Source organism: Sceloporus occidentalis, unplaced genomic scaffold, assembly GCF_023333645.1.
Source record: "Sceloporus occidentalis isolate IW3139 unplaced genomic scaffold, rSceOcc1.0.p SCAF_2, whole genome shotgun sequence".
Classification (NCBI taxonomy): Eukaryota; Metazoa; Chordata; class Lepidosauria; order Squamata; family Phrynosomatidae; genus Sceloporus; species Sceloporus occidentalis.
In genome coordinates this window covers 87,042,698-87,062,898 of record NW_028316982.1, presented here as the reverse complement: position 1 = coordinate 87,062,898, position 20,201 = coordinate 87,042,698, and the positions used below count along the sequence as shown (strand labels likewise).

At 40.6% G+C, this 20,201-nt stretch overlaps 1 protein-coding gene across 2 annotated transcripts in view; it reads left to right on the top strand.

Annotated features, from left to right (window-relative positions):
- The window catches only part of STK32C (serine/threonine kinase 32C), a 253,014-nt gene that overhangs the window by 138,403 nt on the left and 94,410 nt on the right, over window positions 1-20,201 (top strand). Inside the window, exon 2 of one of the 2 annotated variants that reach the window (XM_089510207.1) lies at window positions 6,037-6,092. The exons of the other annotated variant lie outside the window; for it this stretch is intronic. Within the exon in view, the coding sequence (XP_089366333.1) occupies window positions 6,037-6,092 (56 nt within the window). The remainder of the gene's footprint in view (window positions 1-6,036; window positions 6,093-20,201) is intronic. 2 annotated transcript variants of the gene reach the window in all.

Sequence of the window (20,201 nt, the reverse complement as noted above, 5' to 3'; positions counted from 1 at the left end):
TGTTTACAGATAATACAAGGAATCAGGAAACATATACAGCCATAACCATGTTGGTCATATAGAAAAATTAAACAAAATACAAAATCTCCAGGAGAGTGATACAGTGGGCCTTTGGTATAGGCTGGAGCTTGGTTCCAGGAGCCTCCGTGGATACAAAAATCTATGGATGCTCAAGTCCCATCATATACAATGGCATAGTAAAAAGGCATCCCTTATATAAAATGGCAAAATAAAGGTTTTCTTTTACATTTGAACAAAATGTACACTTCTGTTCATTGTTTACAGATAATACAAGGAATCAGGAAACATATACAGCCATAACCATGTTGGTCATATAGGCCTGTTACAGACTACCAAAATAAAGCTGCTTCGGGTCTCTTTGGAGGTATGCTATTCAAGTGTACATTTTGTTCAAACTGTGGATGGCTGGAGTCATGGATGCAGAATCCACAGATAGAGAGGGCTGACTGTATCTTTGTTGGCCAACCAATAAATAAGTTTAAAATATTTTTAGTGTTTTTAGCTGTCTTTTATCATGTTTTTAATAATATTAATATTTAATTTCTTTTAAATGTTGGTATATTAACATTTTAGCTGGACCTTTTAATGTAAGCAATCCTGATCCCATTTTGGGGAAAAAAGCAGGATATATAGTCAATAAATAAATACATGAAATGAACAAGAACAAGAAATGTAATGCAAGCTTTCAAAGCTCTACTGGTTTCTTCGTCGGGCAAAAGACCTTTAACCATCATACAGGAGAAAAGGGAGGGGGAAATGATGGTGTTGGAGTGACAGGTCTACATTTTGTATAAGATGTTGTCTCCGTTGTAGTTCATTTGGTTTGGAGATAGTTTGCTATAGTCAGAGGCCGCTCTCTCTTGACCATGTGGGGACTTGGACAAAGGGCAGTAAAGTTTAAACCTCATTAGCAGCTGTAAAGTAACTCCTCTTGGGATCTAGGGCCCCATGTCCTGTTCTTAGGCAGAGAATATTGAATTTCTCAAGAAGTCTCTGTACTGGTAGATCTGGAAAAACATTTAGGTGCTGTATAGGTTAAACTCACCCAATTCTAGTCCAAAAGAAAATTTTTTACCTTTATTGGAAGTAGAAACCTTAAAGAGTTGCCCCAGTCCTTACTTATCTCTTGCTTTGAAGTAATTTGTCAGTGTATTTGTCTATTTGATACCTTTGCTCTGCTCTTACATATTTCTACAATGAAATTTTAATTAGTATAGGGAATTATTTGTCAATGTTTTAAGATTTACTGAAATGTATAAAGGAAAAAGATAGACTGCATTAATTTTGTTTTCAATTTCTTTGCCCACATAATTATTTATGTATTTTTGAACAGAATTATCTCTGCTTTCAAATATAACACTGAAAGCAGCATGTCCTGTTGGGCTGAATAATAGTCTCATTCTTTTAAAGATTTCTTGAGTGCAGCTCATTATCTTTATGAAAGATTATGGCATATCTAATATGCATTGATATAATTCAGCATTACAATTCACGAAGTTTCTACAGTATACAGAAGGCGCTGGACAATGGTGGAGGGGGACTTTGTTGAAAGGAAGCACAGTGCTATAGTCTCAGGCAACATTTCTGCTCTTTGTGGGTTTTCCTTAATCATTTGGATCATTATGATTTCATTAAGGAAACAGTTAAATATTTAGACACCATAACTGCCAGGGTAATTTTGCTAGTATAAATACTATCCTGCATTCAAATGAGTCATCCTTGAATTATTTTGCTTGTATATCCACCACTGAATTCAGACATTGTAGTTTGACAATCTAAGACGGTGACCACCAGCCATGGTTTGAAGCCAGATATCAGCCCTGCCCATTACCCTGCTGCCTTGCATTGGATAAACATGTCCGTAGAAGGGGAGGAGCTGGCTGGTAGGAGCAACACCATGTCTGGGAAACATCCCTGAAGGTGGCAGGAATGGTCTAGCATCATCTTTGGGGTGGTGGTAGGCAGTGAAGGGCCAGATTGTGCCATTATGTTGAAGCCTCATCTATGTTCTGGCATGTCCATATCAAATAGACAAGTAGATAAGCATTGACACATTATTTTCAAGCAAGCACAGATCTAGTATTGGTGGAAGAAATGAACTGCTCAGCATGGGAATTCAGAGTGAAAATGAGCTTTCCTGAATCCTGCTCTCTCTAATGTTTAGGCAGCCTTATCCCTACTCATACCAGCACTAGCCAGTGAAGTGGAGCAGAGACAGGAAAATGCATGAAATGTTGATAACCCAGCATGATCTGTTTAAATGAAGAGGAAAGGGATGGAGAAATTGACCTTGAATTGCCTTTTTGTTGCATGTCACATCTAATTATGATCTAACCCAAGGTTTTCCTTGTGCAGTTGTAACGCTGCTGGAATTACACTTATCAACAGTAGGCAAGTTCAGAATGGTAAGCAGAAATCTTGTGTGACTTCTGCCAGATTTACAAGAATTGCATGCCACTTTTGTTGGTTCCATTTACCTGATTATAAAAATCAATTTCAGTCATTGGCTATACTGTCACATAATGCAAAATCATATTTTAGCATTATGTAAAGAAGTCTCAGGGCTGCAATAAGGAGACTAAAAAACATTGCTTCTTTTTGCGATTTCATTTCAGTTTGCCTTCATGTCTCAACCTGGTCTGATTTGTGGTTAGTTTTGAAACAATCCAACTTTTACAACCTGATTAATAATCATTGTTTATTTTAGTAGATAATGCTAAACATAGTTCCTGGTCCAGATATAGCCACACTTCATTTATCTGAAAAAGTAAATTAATATCTTCAGTCTTCTCACATTAATCCAGCCACAAAAGAAAGAATGGTGGGAGTTTTTCTTAACTTCATGCTTTTGCCAGGGCTGAAGATGTACTCACTACTGATAAATCAGAGAATGCATTTATAGATCCTTGTTATTGGCAAATAATTTATATCCTGCATCCACAGCATACTTTTTCATGAACAACACACTCATATGTTGTCATTACAGCGGTAAGAAGCAGGTTAGGGTGGGAGTGAATGGCTGAGGATTGTTCTGCAAGCTTCATTTTATTTTTATTTTCTTAAAAGAAAAGATGTCCACCTTGTCTTTCAGCCTTACAAATGGCTTCTAGATTAGAAAAAAACTAGATAGATAGATAGATAGATAGATAGTGTAATACATATTGCAGTATCAAAAACCATTTGGGCATTCTCCTTAGCAGGCAAGCTAAGCAAATAACAATTGTGTAAGGGTGAAATGGAAATGTAGCTGCTTTTCCTACTCTCACTGTGTAAAGTGGGCTCTCCTTATATGCAGATTTGCCACGCATGAATTTGAGCAAATTGGCAAACCCGGAAATTGTCCCCAATGGCGACATTTGGGACAAAAGTCCTTCTCCTCCCCTCCTCTCCTCGCCAACTCTTTCCCTCTCTCCCTACTTACCTTTTCCTTGCTTCTGCCACGGAATCTCTCCTTTGCTGCCACCACCACCACCTCGGCCTCCATGCCGCCACGGCCGGGGGAAAGGCTGGGTGGGGGTGTTGGAAGCCAAGAAGCCTCCAGTCCAACACTCGGCCCTTCCACGGAGGTGGCAGCAGTGGTGGTGGAGAGAAGGCGGAGGAGCAGTGCCAGAGGCCTACTCGCCGCCTCCACCTGCATGCCTCTGTTGCCGTGGAAGGGCCGGGTGGTGGCCCAGAGGCCTCTTGGCCTCCAGGAGCAGCACCAGGCCTTTCTGGGAAGGCCTCCAATAGCCCCATCTGGCCCTTCCGCGGTGGCAATGGAGGCATGCAAGCTGAGTACTATCTCTGTCACCGCCTCTGCCACCTCCGTGGAAAGGCCAGATGGCGGCCCAGAGGCCTCTAGGCCTCCAGGATTAGCACCCAGCCTTTCTGAGAAAGTAGTGGTGGTGGAGAGGAGTCTGAGGAGTAGCGCCAGAAGCCTACTCAGCCTCCTCTCTACTGCCGCCGCCGGCACCTCCGCACAGGGGCTGAATGGCGGGTTGGAGGCCCTTTGGCCTCCAACATCTCCACCTGGCTATTCCGCGGCAGCGGTGACAGCGAGGAGGCATCTGGCATTGCTGCTTCGCTGCCTCGGCCTCCTCTCCGCCGCCGCCGCTGCTACCTCCGCAGAAAGGCCGGGTGGGGGTTTTGGAGGCTGCCAGGCCACCACCTGGCCTTTCCACGGAGGTGACGGAGGCGGTGGCAGAGAGGAGGCCGAGGAGCAGTGCCAGAGGCCTACTCTCTGCCTCCGTACAAGGGCCGGGTGGCGGGCTGGAGGCTTCTTGGCCTCCAATAGCCCTACCCAGCCCTTGCGCGAAGGCGGCGGCAGTGGGGAGGAGACCGAGTAGGCCTCTAGTGCTGCTCCTCCATCTTCTCTCCGCGGCCACTGCCACTGCTGGGGGAAAGGCCAGGTGCTGCTCCTGGAGACCTCTTGGCCTCCAGGAACAGCACCTGGCCTTTCTCCTGGCCGTGGCGGCGAGGAGGCTGTGGCAGCAGAGCAGCACCACCAGAGGCCTCCTCAGCCTCCTCACCGCCACCGCCACCACGGAGGTGTGCAGGCCGAGGCAGTGAGGAGGCCTCTGGCACTGCCTCTCCACCGCCTCAGCCTCCTCTCCGCTGCCGCCACCTCCACAAAAAGGTTGGGTGGCGGTCCGGAGGCCTCCATGCCTCCAGGAGCAGCACCAGGCCTTTCTGTGGAAGTGCCGGTGGCAGAGAGGAGGCTGAGGAGCAGTGCCAGAGGCTTCTTCTCTGCTGCCACCACCGCCAAATCCGCGCAAGGGCCGGGGGGTGGGCTGGAGGCCTCTTGGCCTCCAAGAGCCCCACCCAGCTTTTCCCCTGGCTGTGGCAGTGAGGAGACTGAGGCGGCGGCAGCAGCAAAGAAGAGATTCTGCGACAGTGGCGAGGAGAATGTAAGTAGGGAAGAAACGAGGGAGAGAGGGAGGGAAAGAGTTGGGGAGGAGAGGGACTTTTGACCCCAATGCCGGCGCTCATTTACACACGCCGCCATTGGGGACAGTGGGCTTGAGCAGACGCGGATTTTGGTATATGCGGGGGGGAGGGGGTCCCAGAACAGATCCTCCATGTATACCAAGGGCCGACTGTAATCCCTGACAGTCCTTTCTCCCCACCATCATGCAGAGGGTGCTGTAGAAGGTAGGCTACAATATTCACATATCAGCTGCCCTGCAGTAAGACTCTGAAGTCGTGAAAGTCCTTTTCACTGGTGACTTTAATGCACTACAATTAGCTGTTAGCTATTTTGCCTTATTTTATGGTTGTTAGGGGTGCACACCTTTTAAATGCTTTTGAGGAACTACATAGGTGTTTTTTCCAGACCAGGAGACCAAATTACTTTCTGTACAGATCTAAAAAAAAAAAAATTGAAAGAAGTTTGAAAATACCTTAAAAATATGGTGACATGAACGATAGCACTCCTCAAGGGGGAAATAATACATTTTACTGGAGCCCTAAGAACCAGAGATCTCAGAGGGGTCTGTCCCAGACTGCAGTCCCCATAATTATGAGGATGCCTGAGAATGTTTTTGTTTATAGAAATGTATTGTCTTCACGATTTTGTAATGAAAGAAATTAAAGCTTTGAAGTTAATTGGCCTTCTGATTGTAGCCACAGTGATCCATTAGAATAATAGAGAAATCCTAGACATTGACAGGATTGTCCTTGACAAAAATAAATAAATAAATAACAAATAACAAAAAGTTTATAGTATATTGAATAAAACTTGTAGGACTTACTGGCTAGGAGTTGTGATTAAATACAAATAGCAAATGTGAATGTTTTTCAAAAATACAGTATGGGATTCAAACAAATGCTTTTCATGGCTCATACATTTGATGAGGGATTGTGGTATTGGTGTTATAGGGAGGCTTTGTTCTTGGGACCCAGATCGCTACAGTCAAACCCATCACTCTGATCATTGCATAGTACTGTCTGACATGATTATCAATGAACCTCACTATGAAACACATTGGTGAAAAACTAGGAAGTTAACAAAAAGAAATCTCTTGTTTGTTTTTGCAGTGAATTTTGACCACTTCCAGATACTTCGTGCAATTGGGAAAGGAAGCTTTGGCAAGGTAAGAGACCAAGATGTAACTGGGATCAGTTGGGGTGGTATTATGTGCAGTACATTGAGGACACGTACATGATATGCTTTTGCAAGACTCAGAAACTTTCCCCTCTAATTGTATAATAACAAAGCTTACTTTTGCATGAACATGAATAGGATTGAACCATATGTTGTAAAAGTGCTGATGCCTCACTGATTAAACCCAGGGATGATTTTAGTGTTTGGGTTTGACATTGTTGTCACTGGTCTCGCTGCTCCTGTTTCTTTAGATCAAAATATGGATCAAACTAAAATTATGTTTTTAAGAACTTTATTTAGATAGACAACCTAAGCCATGGGCTGGCAGATTATTTGAATTTAAATCTTGACTAACTCAATCTCTCTTCTTGAACTCTAATTAGATTTTTGGAATAAAATTACCTTAGTCATCTACTAATCCTAAAATAATCAGGAAGATCAAATTTTAAAAAGTGCTCAGTGTTTTAGAATCATCTGAGGTGAAAGAAGCAATTTATTCCATGACTCATAGAAAGGGTCATGGCTGAAACGTAGGAGTAGCAATTTTCATTATGACCTGTGTAACCTTTTTATCCAGTGACTGATAAAGAAGCTAATGAAATGCAGTCTGTGGGTTCAGCCATGTGTCAAAATGGGCACCAAAATCTTATTTGTCAATATTAATACCATGCAGTTGAGATAGTAATCATTTTTAAAAAATGCTTTATCTTGTAAAAGGGTATATCCCCTCCCTTCCTCACCTTTCCCTTCTCCTTTTGTGTCGTGTCTTTTAGATTGTAAGCCTGAGGGCAGGGAACCGTCTATTATCCTCTCTGTTTTAAACCGCTCGGATTCCCAGTGATTGGGCGGTATATAAATAAATCCTATTATTATTATTATTATTATTATTATTATTATTATATAAAAAGTAGTATATAAAAGTGCTTACCAATTTAACAAGAATAATGGGGGATAATGAATAATGGGAGATTCCACCTCAACATTAGAAGGAACATCCTGACAGTAGGAGCTGTTTGACAGTGGAACACACTCCTTCGGAGTGTAGTGGAGTCTCCTTCCTTGGGGGTCTTTAAACAGAGACTGTATGGCCATCTATCGCAGATGCTTTGATTGTGATTTCCTGCATGGCAGAATGGGCTTGGACTGGATGGCCCTTGTGGTCTCTTCCAACTCTATGATTCTATAATGTCACTGAGGCCGTACAACCATATAACAGAGCAGAGGTTAAAAAGACATGTCCTTCACAAAATAGAGGAAAAAGATTTGTCCATACATAATGGATTGTGTTAAATGGAGTTGTTCAAAACCCGGAAAATGTAGTGTAACAGATTCTGTGCATATGACTGAAAGTGTAAAATAATCTAGTTGAAAGGGTTTGCTTTCTGACTGTCTTTCTCTTTTAGATCAATTGCCTACTTAAATGCAGTAGTACATCATTCTTCTTTGCAAATACTACATGCCAATATGACCCTGGAGAATATCTCTCTGAACACTGTTCGCTAGGGAATTTGAGTTGGAGATTACTGTGCATTCATTTTACTGCATTCTTCCAGAAATCTACTAGAATGCTGGTTTAGATGGGTCACTGGTTTCATCAAGCATAGTTTTTCATATGTTCTTGTGGTAGTGATTAAATATGTAAAGAAATATCATAGAATTGAGGAGTAGAAAACACAGGGCATTGGACTGAACGGCCCTTGTGGTTTCTTCCAAATCTATGATTCTGTGAATTATCATTGTTTAGCAATTCATATTTTACAAATAATTTGGCCAAGTTCCACCTGTGGTCTCTACTTAGACAGGTTATGCAGTGTGAGTGTAAGAGCTACGGTTGCCATACAACACCTTTCCCTAAGCTGGTGCCCATCTAATGTGTTGGACTACAAATGGCTCTTGATAATGGGATTATTAGTCTCACATATCACAGACTTGAGGAAGGTTGCACAAAAACCATGTAATATCAATTTGATTGTAAGGACACATGTTTAGATTATAGATAGAAGCAATAAGTTAGACAGTAGAAGCCAATAAGCATATTTTAACCAATATTTCAAAGTCATAGTAGTTGTACCTAGGGGTGGATCAAGAATATGTTTGCTGAACTCAGTTCCCATTGAAAGAAATAGAAAGTTAGTATTAACTTTCAAGTACTAACTAGGCCTGTGACCCTATTTAGCTTTCGAAATCAAACAGAATCTGTACCTTCAGGAAATTTAGGCCATCATTCTGCTGCTGTTGCATATTTCAAAGGTTGATTTGCCACTAACTACATGATTAATAACTCTTTGTCCAGACATGTAGGAATCGCATCTTATGGAGATGATTGGCTGCTTTCCCAAGGCCTCCTTTAAACTCTATAGGTTAAGATGTATGCCAAGCAGGCTAGCTTGTTATTAACAGTATAAAAGAGTGAAAACCAGCTTCTGAATCAGTTTCTTCAAGCAGAGTTCAGTAATGGATAAAGCTTGGAAATGTTAGCACTACTGCTAGTGCTTCATTAAAACATGAGAAAATTTAGCATGTTGTCATTACAACTTTAAGAAAACAGTAATATATCAATTAATTGATATATTACTCAGAATGACCAGTAACAAATCAAAGTAATCAGAGCCATTACTCCAGAATAACATGATTGACATTCCAAGCTCCAGGCACAATCATTTCTTTTAAAATAAAATGAAACAAAGAATGAATGAATAAGACTTTACTAATATCACCAGAACAGCTTGCAAGTGCAAGGCAAAAAAGGCAGTCTGGTATTCCACAACTTGGCTCTATATTATTATCATCATTATTACTGTTATCATCATTATTATTATTTGGAACAAGTGCTCAAAAAATTCACAAGTAAGATTTCACAAACAAGGAATTTGTGTTGAGAGCTGGCACTCCAATGGAGAGATTGGAATGTTCCCTAACCCAGTTACACCTCTACTGCATACATGTTTCTCAGTTTCATTCTCTCATTCTTTCAGTGTGACTCAATGTACGGTGTGTGTATGCTTGTCTGTGTGTGTATGTGTGTTAAAGAGAGAGAGAGGGGGGGGAAGGAAGGAAGGAAGGAAGGAAGGAAGGAAGGAAGGAAGGAAGGAAGGAAGGAAAAAAGGAAAAGAGAAGATTATTCAACTCGATCTCGGCTCACATGGGAAATAATCATCCCAGTTGCTTTTCTTTACACCAGGGTGAGGAACGAGCTGAGGTCTTGGGACCATACTTGCCCCTCACTGAATCTTGGAGGGCTGCTACCCTATGTACTGCAATCCCCGCGTAAGACAAAAAACGTGCATGCTTGAGCCCAATTAGATCTAATGGGGCTTATGCTCGCCATGTAGCAGTTCATGTACGCCATTCTCCCATTTTCCTATAGCTGCTTATAACAAGCCGGCGCATGGCGCAGACTCAGTGTATTAATGAAACATTTTGTCAGGATAGTATCGATACAGTTATGTCAGAATTTTCTTAAAATGAAGGTACAGTATTTCACTGAAAGGCCTACAGTACATGGCATGGCATCTTAGTTTGATTGTGGGAGCCCAAGTGCCCAGGGTCCACTGCTGATGACACCTGACTTAGTTCGCTAGGTGCCTGGTATTCATCACTATTGAAATATTCCTTTATTGCCCCCCATGCCTAGTGTCATCCCTGGCAATTGTGAGAAATCTAATTGCTAAGAAGACTCAGCAGCCCAGTGCTGCTCATATTAGGGATATAAATCTTTGTATATTTTGCTCTTCCATCTTGAACCAATAGCAACAACACCCTGCAATCCCTTGTACAATGAAATTGCAACAGGCTATTTTTGAATGCTTTTTCACATTCCTAGATTCTGTTAACAAAAAAAAAAAAATCACAAAAATGATTTTGTGCAAAAAAAAAGTTTTTGTCTGAAATGCTGTATGTTACACAAAGAACAACTCGCTCCCGCACAAAAACACATTTCCCCCCACAAAAAAAATGTCTTTAGTGGGGGAAGTAACCATTCAAGGAATTTCAATAGAAAGTCCTTAAAAGCCCCCCCCCCAAAAAAAAGGTGGGAGAAAAGGGAGAAGAGAAAAAGGCAAGAAAAAAAAAGCAGTCATCAATATTTTATTTATTCTCAAGAATGATAAAATTTGCCAGAACACTGATTTTGCTGTCCTACACTAATGAAAGTTAAGTCCAATAAGATCCATCAATGGAGGAGGATTTGCTGTCCTTAAAAGGGCACTTTGGAGCTGGTCATGTCTACATACATCATATAATCTCGTAAGATGTTCATTTGTAAATCTGAAATAGTGGCCCCACTGTATCAGCAGGGTAGCCATCCATGGACTTGAGCTTCTGCAGATTGCCTTGTCCCATTATTGTCAGTGATGGTGCATGCACAGCTATGCTGACATGGCTGCATGTACATTAGTGTCCATTGGATATAGTGGGCCTTAAACATGTATGTTGTTTTTTAAATTTAATTAATTAATTTAAGCCCCTACAAAAGCCAGCCCGCCGGCTCCCCCTGAAGAGGACGCCGCCGCCGCCCCTTTCCATCTGGGCTGAGCGGCCCAGAGGACTTTGTCCGCCGCCGCGGCGGCGTTTTTCCGGGGGGTGGGGCCGGTGGGAGCGGCCCCTACAAAAGCCGGCCCGCCGGCTCCCCCTGAAGAGGACGCCGCCGCCGCCCCTTTCCATCTGGGCTGGGCGGCCCAGAGGACTTTGTCCGCCGCCTATACCACCAGGGCGGAGTGCCAAGGACTGTTGCCTGGTCCCGCTGTTGGGGACTCTCTAGAGGGAGGGAGATAGAGAGAGGCTTAGTTACTTTTTTTCTTATAGGGGTTGGTTGGGACATGTCCTGTCTTTTTCTCGCTGCTGTATACTATTTAATGTATTTTTAGATTGTTTTATTATTTAATTGAATAAGATGGATTTATTGTTGTATTGTAGTATATGGTTTTTATGCTGCTTGTAATTTGTATTGTATTGTATCTTATTTTGCTGTAAACCGCCGTGATCATAGGAACGGCGGTATATAAATAAAATTTCATTTCATTTCATTTCATTTCATTAATCCATGGGCTAGATCTGAACCCCTGTGGGTGGGGAGGGTGCAGTGTATTTTATGTAGAGGCCAGTACAGACCCACAGTAATGCCAAAAAATATTTGGTAGATTTTCAAAAACTTGCCCTGAATCATAAACCTAATAAATATCACTGGTACTGTTAACTGATCGCCTCTAATATGTAACCAGGTGCCTCTGGTATCTCTGTCATATTTCCTATCACTGTAAAATGGAAACACGAACTTCTCCTTTTTCTTCTGGAGTGAGGATTAATGAGATACGCTTCGGATATTATAAAAATAATTTTAAAAATTACACACATAATAAATATTGTAGTAAATTAATTAGTAAGACAATAGGTTGTATAGGATGGTTGTATTTTAATTGAAATAAGAGTGTGGTGATTAGAATAATGCTCAGTAAACAGAAGTCAATGGATTATTCAAGCAACCACATAGTGGAGATATGCCATCATCTTCTGTTAACATATTTATCTTGTTAGCTGTAACATTTATTCTTGTTTCAAGTAAAATAACCTCATTAATTTGGGATGTACTTATGCTGCAATGCTGATTATTATCTAGAAGTAAGATCAAGTTCACACACGTATATTTATTGCAATATCAACAGATGACATGAATTTGTAATTTGGCTGTTAGACATCACAGAGAGAACTTTTTGCTTTCACTGTGTAAATTTACAGCGCTTTATAAATAAAGGTTAATAATAATAATAATAATAATAACAACTGAACATCACATCCAACATTGTGATGGAATTAACATGTCGTGCTGTTAAGTTGTCTAGTGATAAGTCATCAGGTAAAGAAGTGCCAACTGAATTGACTGATGTGGGTATCACCCTCCAAATTCCACTGATTTTCTAGTGTAGGAGCTTTGTGTGAGAGTGTTTATTCTCTAAGCTCAGCAGAAGATGGCTTCTTCGTGACCTTCCTAAGGCAGGTGCACTTCTAATGTGGTTTGCTGTTCAGAAGTAATTTAACCTTACAACTGTATGGCTTTAATAATTTGCACAGCTTGCAGCTGAATATGACAGATCTTTTTTCTACTTTCATAAAGGTCACCAAGGTCTTACACTGTAGGCATTTTCTAAGTACAATTTGTTTAAAAAATGTCTTTGCATCAGTTCAAATTAGATTCCTCCAACCTCATGTAACAGCGAGATGTGTGTTAACTTTCTTTTTTCTGCTCAACTTTTGAATAAGCTCACATTTTGCAAAGCAGGGGGAAATGGAACACATATTTCCACATACTAAGAAACCAATCCACATAATAGAGCCATTGCTGACTTTGTCTATTGCATAACAGCACTGTGAATGAGTATAAGGCAGAATAACATCTTCAGAAATGATTTTGACATTTGCATAACTAGGCTCCTTTACTATTAAGCTAGAAATAAAAAACAACAACTAGTATCTCTGTTTTGATGCAGTGATGATACTCATCATTTGCTTAAAGGATGATGGCTTTACTGTTATGCAATTCCTTCTCTGTCCAAGATTATTGCATTAGCTTTGATGTTGGGAAAGACCTGGGATATAACTTTCTTAAGGTGGATCTTATTGCCTGCGGGGCAGTATGCAGCTTGTATGCAACCCAGGCTTCTCTTGCATCTTTTAAGAATGGGATTTTTCCATTCTTGAAAAGATGCAGGACAAGCCCAGAGAAGCCCAGGTTGAATATGGGCTGCATACTGTCCGGCAATGGATGAATGCGATAAGATCTGTCTTAAGAAAGTTACATCCCAGGGCTATCCTGGCAGTGAAGCTATTGCAATAATCTCCTAAGACTACAGGCTAAGTACTCTAGCCCTCCCAGACACCTCACTGAAAATCTGGAGTGGACTCCTTAGTTCCAGTTAGTCTAACAAATGTGGCCTGGATCCAAGAATGGATCTACCACAGCTATTACATATATCATGATCCTAACTACACATCTTACAATTAGCTCCCACTGATTTGCAGCCTTTCAAAAAACCATCTAGAAAAATACAGACAGCTCATATGGCAGTGTTCCTAACTATTGCTGCTCTAGTATAATGAGAACAAAACAAAGAATATAACCTAATCAAAAAGCAAAAAATGACTGTGTTGACCACACGATAAAAAACAACAACATTAATTTAATACTTTTATTGTTGTTAAATGCCATCAAGCTGACTGACTTATTGTGGCCCTGTGAGGGAGAGACTGCTAGGACACCCTGTTAACAACAGCTCCATTCAAGTATTGCAGATTCAGGGCCATGACTTTCTTGATAAAGTCTATCTGTCTGGAATGCCATCATCCTCTTTCCCTACTTCCTTTTACCTTAACAAGCTTATTGTCGTTTCTAGTGAGTCATGTCTTCTTATGGTATGTCCAAATTATGTCAGTCTCAGTTTGGTCATCTTGGCTTCTAGGGTTGAATTACTCTGGTAACCATTTATTTGTCCTTTTAGTAGTCCACGGGACCTATAAAATTCCTTTGCACCACTACATTTCAAATGAGTTGATTCTTTTCCTGTCAATTTTCTTCACTGTCCAGCTTTCATAATCATACATAGAAATACAATGGTGTGAACAATCCTAACTTTAGAGACATAGCTGTGTTACTTTGGAATATCATTATGCAAAGGGATCTTGTAGCACCTTTGAGACTAATTTAGCAAAAGACATTGTAGCATAAAACTTTCATAGACTTCTGAGGAAGTATATCAAGGCTGCATCAACGCTGCAGAAATAATCCAGGTTGACACCACTTTAACTGATATGGCTCAATGCTATGGAATTCAATTTTGTGAGACATTTAGCCTTCTCTGTCAAAGAACTCTAGTGCCACAACAGATACAATTTCCAGAATTCCACAGCATTGATCCATGGCAGTTTAAGTTTATTTCTGAAGTGTGGATGCACCCCATCTATGAAAGCTTATACTATAAAATCTTTCACTCAGAGCCTTATCACATTACAGAACAAACGTGACAGTTAGCGTCAGAAAAACATATTTTGGCTTGCTTCTCTGTGAGACACTGAAGCTTTTCTGTTCTCTTCTGGTCATAAAAGTGTGCGAGAGGGTTGTAAAAGTGTCCCTTTTATCACACTGGAAAAATCCATTTGGCAAAAGGAATGCTTTCACAACCATCTTCCATGCTTTTACGACTGGAAGAGAATGGAAGTGTTTTACAGTCATGCAGACAAGCAAGTTGAAAGATGCTGTTCTGTTGCTGCTTGTTGGGTTGTTATGTAATGCACTAAGGCTTTGAATATAACCTTTAATATTCAATTATATATCCTTACACTTCAGGATTTCGTCAAATAAAACAGTGGCATGGGACCATTGAATAGACCAATTGTATTCCATATTATACAATGACAGTTTATGAACTAGCTCTATTTCAGGGAAATTCAGATATATTTCATTTGTCTAGTGCAGCATGACTGCTTTTCTGCCCTTGTTAATTTCTGGCACTGTAGTTTTCTGTTAGAAATCTTAGCTTCAGTGCAATAGAGGGAATGTCTGATTTCAGCTCCCATAGGAATGCCTTTGTGTAGCCAGAACTTTGTAAGATGCAAAGGCTGGGGAAGGGCTGCAGATAAAATAATGAATACCTTGTGCTTCCTGCCCTTTTCATTTCTTGTAGCAGAGATATTTTGTGTCTGCACCTGAGCCTTTCTTTCCAATGTATTCCTAGCCAGTAATAAGACAGGAGTAGGTCTGGCAAATGTTAATGTAGCATCTCTCCTTTTTCTCACATTTGGGGAATGAGCAACAGGAACAAATGAAAATGCTTTGAATGGAAGTAAACATATTGCCATGCAGCTAAAGGATAACAAGCTGCCTGATGAAAAGTTTTACTACCTTTTATAAGTAATCCCGAACCCAATGAATCTTGCCATTAAAAGGAAGGAAGGAAGCAGGTACTGCATGCAGAGGTTGAATGAATAGTTTAAGACATCTTCCAACTGATAAGAATCTCTGATTTACATCCAGTGATCTAACTGCACAAACGAAGATATCTTCCGTCCATCCCAATGCAAGGGATAGACAGACATGCTGAGCATAAAACATATTCAGAGTCTTTACTCTGATAATATCTTCATTAAGCCAATCAGAAAGGCATAAGTCTTGGTGCTGTCTTTTGAAATTGGTTACTTCATCAGGTAAAGATGTTTAAACAAAAATACATGCAGTGGGGAATGGGAGAGGATGCTCAGATGCCCCAGTGTCTGTTCCCAGTAAAATCTCATTCTTTGTTTGAGAATACAAGGCCACTCATTCCCTCACCCCTACTCTATCTAGTGTATAAAGGCTACTTTTTTTTGGGGGGGGGGGGGAGAAGTTGCATGGATAGCCCTTATATTTGAGGGCTGGGCATGAATTTAATTGTTTTTCTCCACTCCTTCCCTTTGACCTCATCTTACTTTAACTGCTGCATACTGAGTTCAAATTACAAAAGTAGTTTGCACTGTGGGGAGGGGAGATAAGAATGGGGATGGAATCTTGCCCTTCCCAGTTGGCTCAGGCAAAAAGCGAACTGCTGTGTCTTCTCCTAGCTTGTGTGTTTTTCATCCTCATTAATAACTTCTGCGTTTTAACCACATTCTTATGTTACTGGCACACATATCCTGGTTTTCATCTGTCAAATATTGGAGAGTATGTATGTTTTATTTTTTTTATTATTTTTTTTTATTTTTTTGGTAGACCAGGCAGAGTTCCTTACCTGTATGTAGTTAATTTCAATTTGAGTGCGGATTATAGAAGGTTAATATTTGACTGGGCTTTTATCTGGAAAAACAATGATTGATTCAAGTGTCATATTGTTGATTTTAAAAATATGTGCACATGTGTGATTCCAAAATAGATCAATCTGGACCAATTGCTATGGACAACATTCTCATATTCATTCGATCTTATTCTTGGTCTTTTGAAATCAGGAATACAGGAATTTGGAAGGAGGGGTTAATCTATCTCTGCTAACCTGGGAGTGCTACTGTTAATCTGCTCTGTCCTACAGAGATTTCTCCGGGTGCAGTGCATCTTCTCCAACACACCATCTTATTAGTATTTTAAAATACTAATCTTTGTAGGGAGATCTCTCCCCCCCACACACACACCCAAACCTCCAGTTTTTTATATGTTGTGTTGTCTCTCTCTGTGTGTATTTGTATTACTGGAGGAATAAATACTTTTATTTATGCATTTCATGTGTTAAGAAATAATGTACAAACACAAATGACAAAACAAATTAAAAACAAAGGGAGGACAGAATTTGCAATAGGAGTTTCAAAGTGAATAAACCAAATCTCTGTACTGTATTAGCAATCATCATGTATTCAAGAGGAGGCAAAATTAGTCTTTTGAATGGGTTATACCATATTTTATCCTCTTATGGATCAAGTTTCTGACAAGTGTACACTCTAAGTACTCCATGATGCCTCTTCAGTATCTTCAGAGTGATAAATATTGATCTTTTATGTCCATTGCTTGCTTTGGTTGTTTCTCCTTACTGTTGCTTCTTAAGATTGAAAATGTATATCTGCTTACCTGGTATTGAACTGTTGAGTCCTACTGAACTCAGTGGGATTTACTTCTCAGTAGGCATACATAAGATTGTGCTATACATGTCCTTCTATATTAAGAGATCTTCCTGAAGTGATGCAGGTCATTCTGGTATCGCATGATGTAGCCATCTTACTTGGTCATGTGAAGGAAAATGAAGTCAATTCAAAATGAGAGCAATGTTCCTATGGCATATTGCTCTTACTCTGATGGATATAGACATTGGAAGAGTAAGGTAACTGTTTGAATGTCTGCCAGATGGTGCATTACACACGACCTGTGCCTGGGTTTCATATACAATATGAGGATATGCGCAGTGATAAAATAATAATTCAGAAATACAACATGGTTAAAAGCAAAGTACAACTACAGTGGTCTCTCCACATTTGCTGGGGTTAGGGGTGAAGGACCCCGTGAATGTGGGAAAACCACAAATAAAAAAATGCTATTCTTTCTACCTGAGAGAACACCTCTCTAAGAATCTCCAGGTTGTCCAATGCAATTCTGTGGTCAGCTTCTGGCAGAAGTTGATCACAGAATGAAGATTTTCATAACTGGTTCCAACGTCACTCCAACATGGCTCAGTCATCGCAAAGGTGGACTGAACGCCATGTCCTTAATCATCATTCAATTGTTGCTCCCTCCTTTGCGTCCCTGAATCGTTCCTGGGGAGCAGATTTCCTGTGAATGCAAAGTTTGCATTCATAGGAAATCCGCTCCCCTTGCGATGATTCAGGGATGCTAGAGGGAGCCACATTAATTAATCCATGATGATTAAGGAAGCGCACCTGGAGTTCAGACATGCAGGCTTCTTCCACCTTTGAGTGATGATTGAGCCATATTGGAGCGACATTGGAGCCAGGTATGAAAATCTTCAATGTTGCTAGAGGACCTACAAATGCCTAGAGAAGTGTTTTCTCTAGAAATTTCTAGGTCCTATGGTCAGCTTCTGGTAGAATTTTGATGGAGGACTTAGTCCTAGAGATTCCCAGAGATAACATATTAATCAAAAAAGCATATAATCAAATCTGTAAAAATCAAAGCCACAATTGTGAAGGGCCAACAGCATACAGTATGGAAGAACAGGCAGGTGTTAAAAATCAATAACACAGATGAAAGACCTTCTGCAACAGAACTCTACCAAAGCTTCTCATGCGGGCATTTAGAGTACTTTTTTTACTTTTTGAACTACTGCTCCCAGAACTCCCCCCAGTGCACTGCTGTCTGGGGGATTCTAGGAAGTGTACTCAAAAAGGTCTTCCCTCCCCTTAAGCTCAGGTTCCTCTTAGGAAGCAATATAGAACACCACTTTATATCATTGGTGTGTCAAGCCGCCTTTTGTCTACAAGGCTCTTCGGGACTTGGAAAAGTTTTGCTAAACTGCATCTGCACTGAAGATATATTCCAGTTTGATACTACATTAACTGTCATGGCTCCATGCTATGGAATCCTGGAATTTGTCGTTTGTTATGGCACCACAACTCTCTTAACAATGAAGCCTAAATGTTTCACAAAACTACAGCATAGCATTGAGCCATAGCAGTTAAAGTGGTGACAAACAGGGTTATATCTGCAATTTGGCTTGTAAGGATTCTGTGGATCACTTACTTATAGGTGTGTGTGTGTGTGTGTTAAAACTCAAAAACCCCCTTCTCTGGAGTAGAACACTTGTGTTACTCATTAGTAATCAGGTCAATGGGTTTTGAGCCACTCCCTAATTCTGCTACTATGGTTGGGGTATGCTGACATTTGCTCTCTCTGCTTGAGCCTCTGTTTGGTGAAAGACTACTAATGCTGTTATGTTTTCTGCTGTTTATAGTAAAGTAAGTTCTTGTGTGAACTCTGTCTTCCTGAATGTTATTTTTACAAGGGAGTAGGCAGGGGTGAAACTATAAGGTTTATTGCTGAACGAAGTAAAACCGGCAAAGCCCAACATGGATGCAGCCCTAATCTCACCTGGAGAGGCTGAGAACCAAACCTTCTGCATGCAGAACATGCCCTTTAGTACCGCCTCTGTATCAGGTGTACTGGGGATATTTGAGAAGATTCAAGCAACCTGGAGCAAATATTGGGTAAAGCAGAACAGAAAGGAAGAAGACCTAACTCAGTAAAGCAATGAAAAACAAACAGAAAGAGTTAGGGATAGGAGTGTAAAATGTGTGTGTATCCACATACATACAAATGAGAGCCAACGTGGTGTAGTGATCTGAGCATAGGACGGCGCCTCTGGAGGTTGGGGTCTGATTACACACACACACTATATTTGCTATATAAAATACTTAAGTATAGGCATATATTTCTATTTTTGATATCTATAACAAAGCCAATAAATCTCTAAAATAACCAGTTTTAGGATATTCGTATCGTAACTCTTTGTTTTGTAAATATGGGTTAGTCAGCCTACTTCCCAACACCTGGGTGCCCAATGCTGATATCATTTTCACTCCATCTTACATTTCCCCCAACTGTCCCTGCTGTGCCAAGATGCAGCATCATTTCCTGAAGACAGGTTCCCAAATACTTCACTTGCCAAGAAAGGTAAATAAATGAATGAGGGAGAAATGCCTTTTCAGTACCAAAAGTAGTGCCACAGCTAGTTGATGAAGCAGGGAATGGAATACACAAATTATCCTTTCCCATTATTTGTTGGTTTGTTAGATTTGTATCTCCCTTCCTTTCCATCAAATGGTGCTCAAGGCAGTTGAGAGCAATAATGCAGATTTGGCATAGCTGTTTGTGTCCATTTAACAAAACTTATTATTTGGTCCGGTCCATGGGAATAAAACATTTCTGTCATTGGATATATAATAGTACAAAGTCTAGACAATTAATGTCCTCTGTATTAAAGGTTATTAATGACAGAAAAGATTCAAAATGTAATAGCCTAAAGTACCTACTACAGAGGCCATAAAATTTCAATGTTTTATTTGTCCAATAGGGGTCAATTTATCTTCATGGCTCTTTAACTGTATATTGTTTTTAAAAACAGTAAAGACCAACCGAAGAGGGAAGACTGGGAGGGAGGGAAAAATCTATCTGTTCCTTTGTGAGGTCTATAATTTAAGCATTCTCCATGCTTTCAGGCTATTTGAAGGTTGGGTTGCTAGGGCACTTCATGGAGAACTAACTTATCCATCCCCACCTCCTTTTCCCTTCTGTTCTTATGATAGCCCAACAGCTGTGAAAAGAGAACACAGCTGCATCTGCCAGCTTGTTCCCTCCCTTGGCTTAGTCCATATCACACACACACACACACACACACACGACTAATGCTCTATATGCTCTAGCAAATGGAAAGCAGGCTGGTGAAAGGACTGAGAGAAAATGAGGATGGAAAAAGATGTTGCAGTGTCTCCCCACTCCCCAACTCAGATGCTGTTATGGAGAACTTGCCATTTTGCAGAAGTCAGATTTAAAGAGATGATGGAACCAAAGCTGATTAGTCCAGCAAAAGGTTTTGTTGTTGTTGTTGTTGTTTGGACTACAACTCCCAGGATCTCCCTGAAA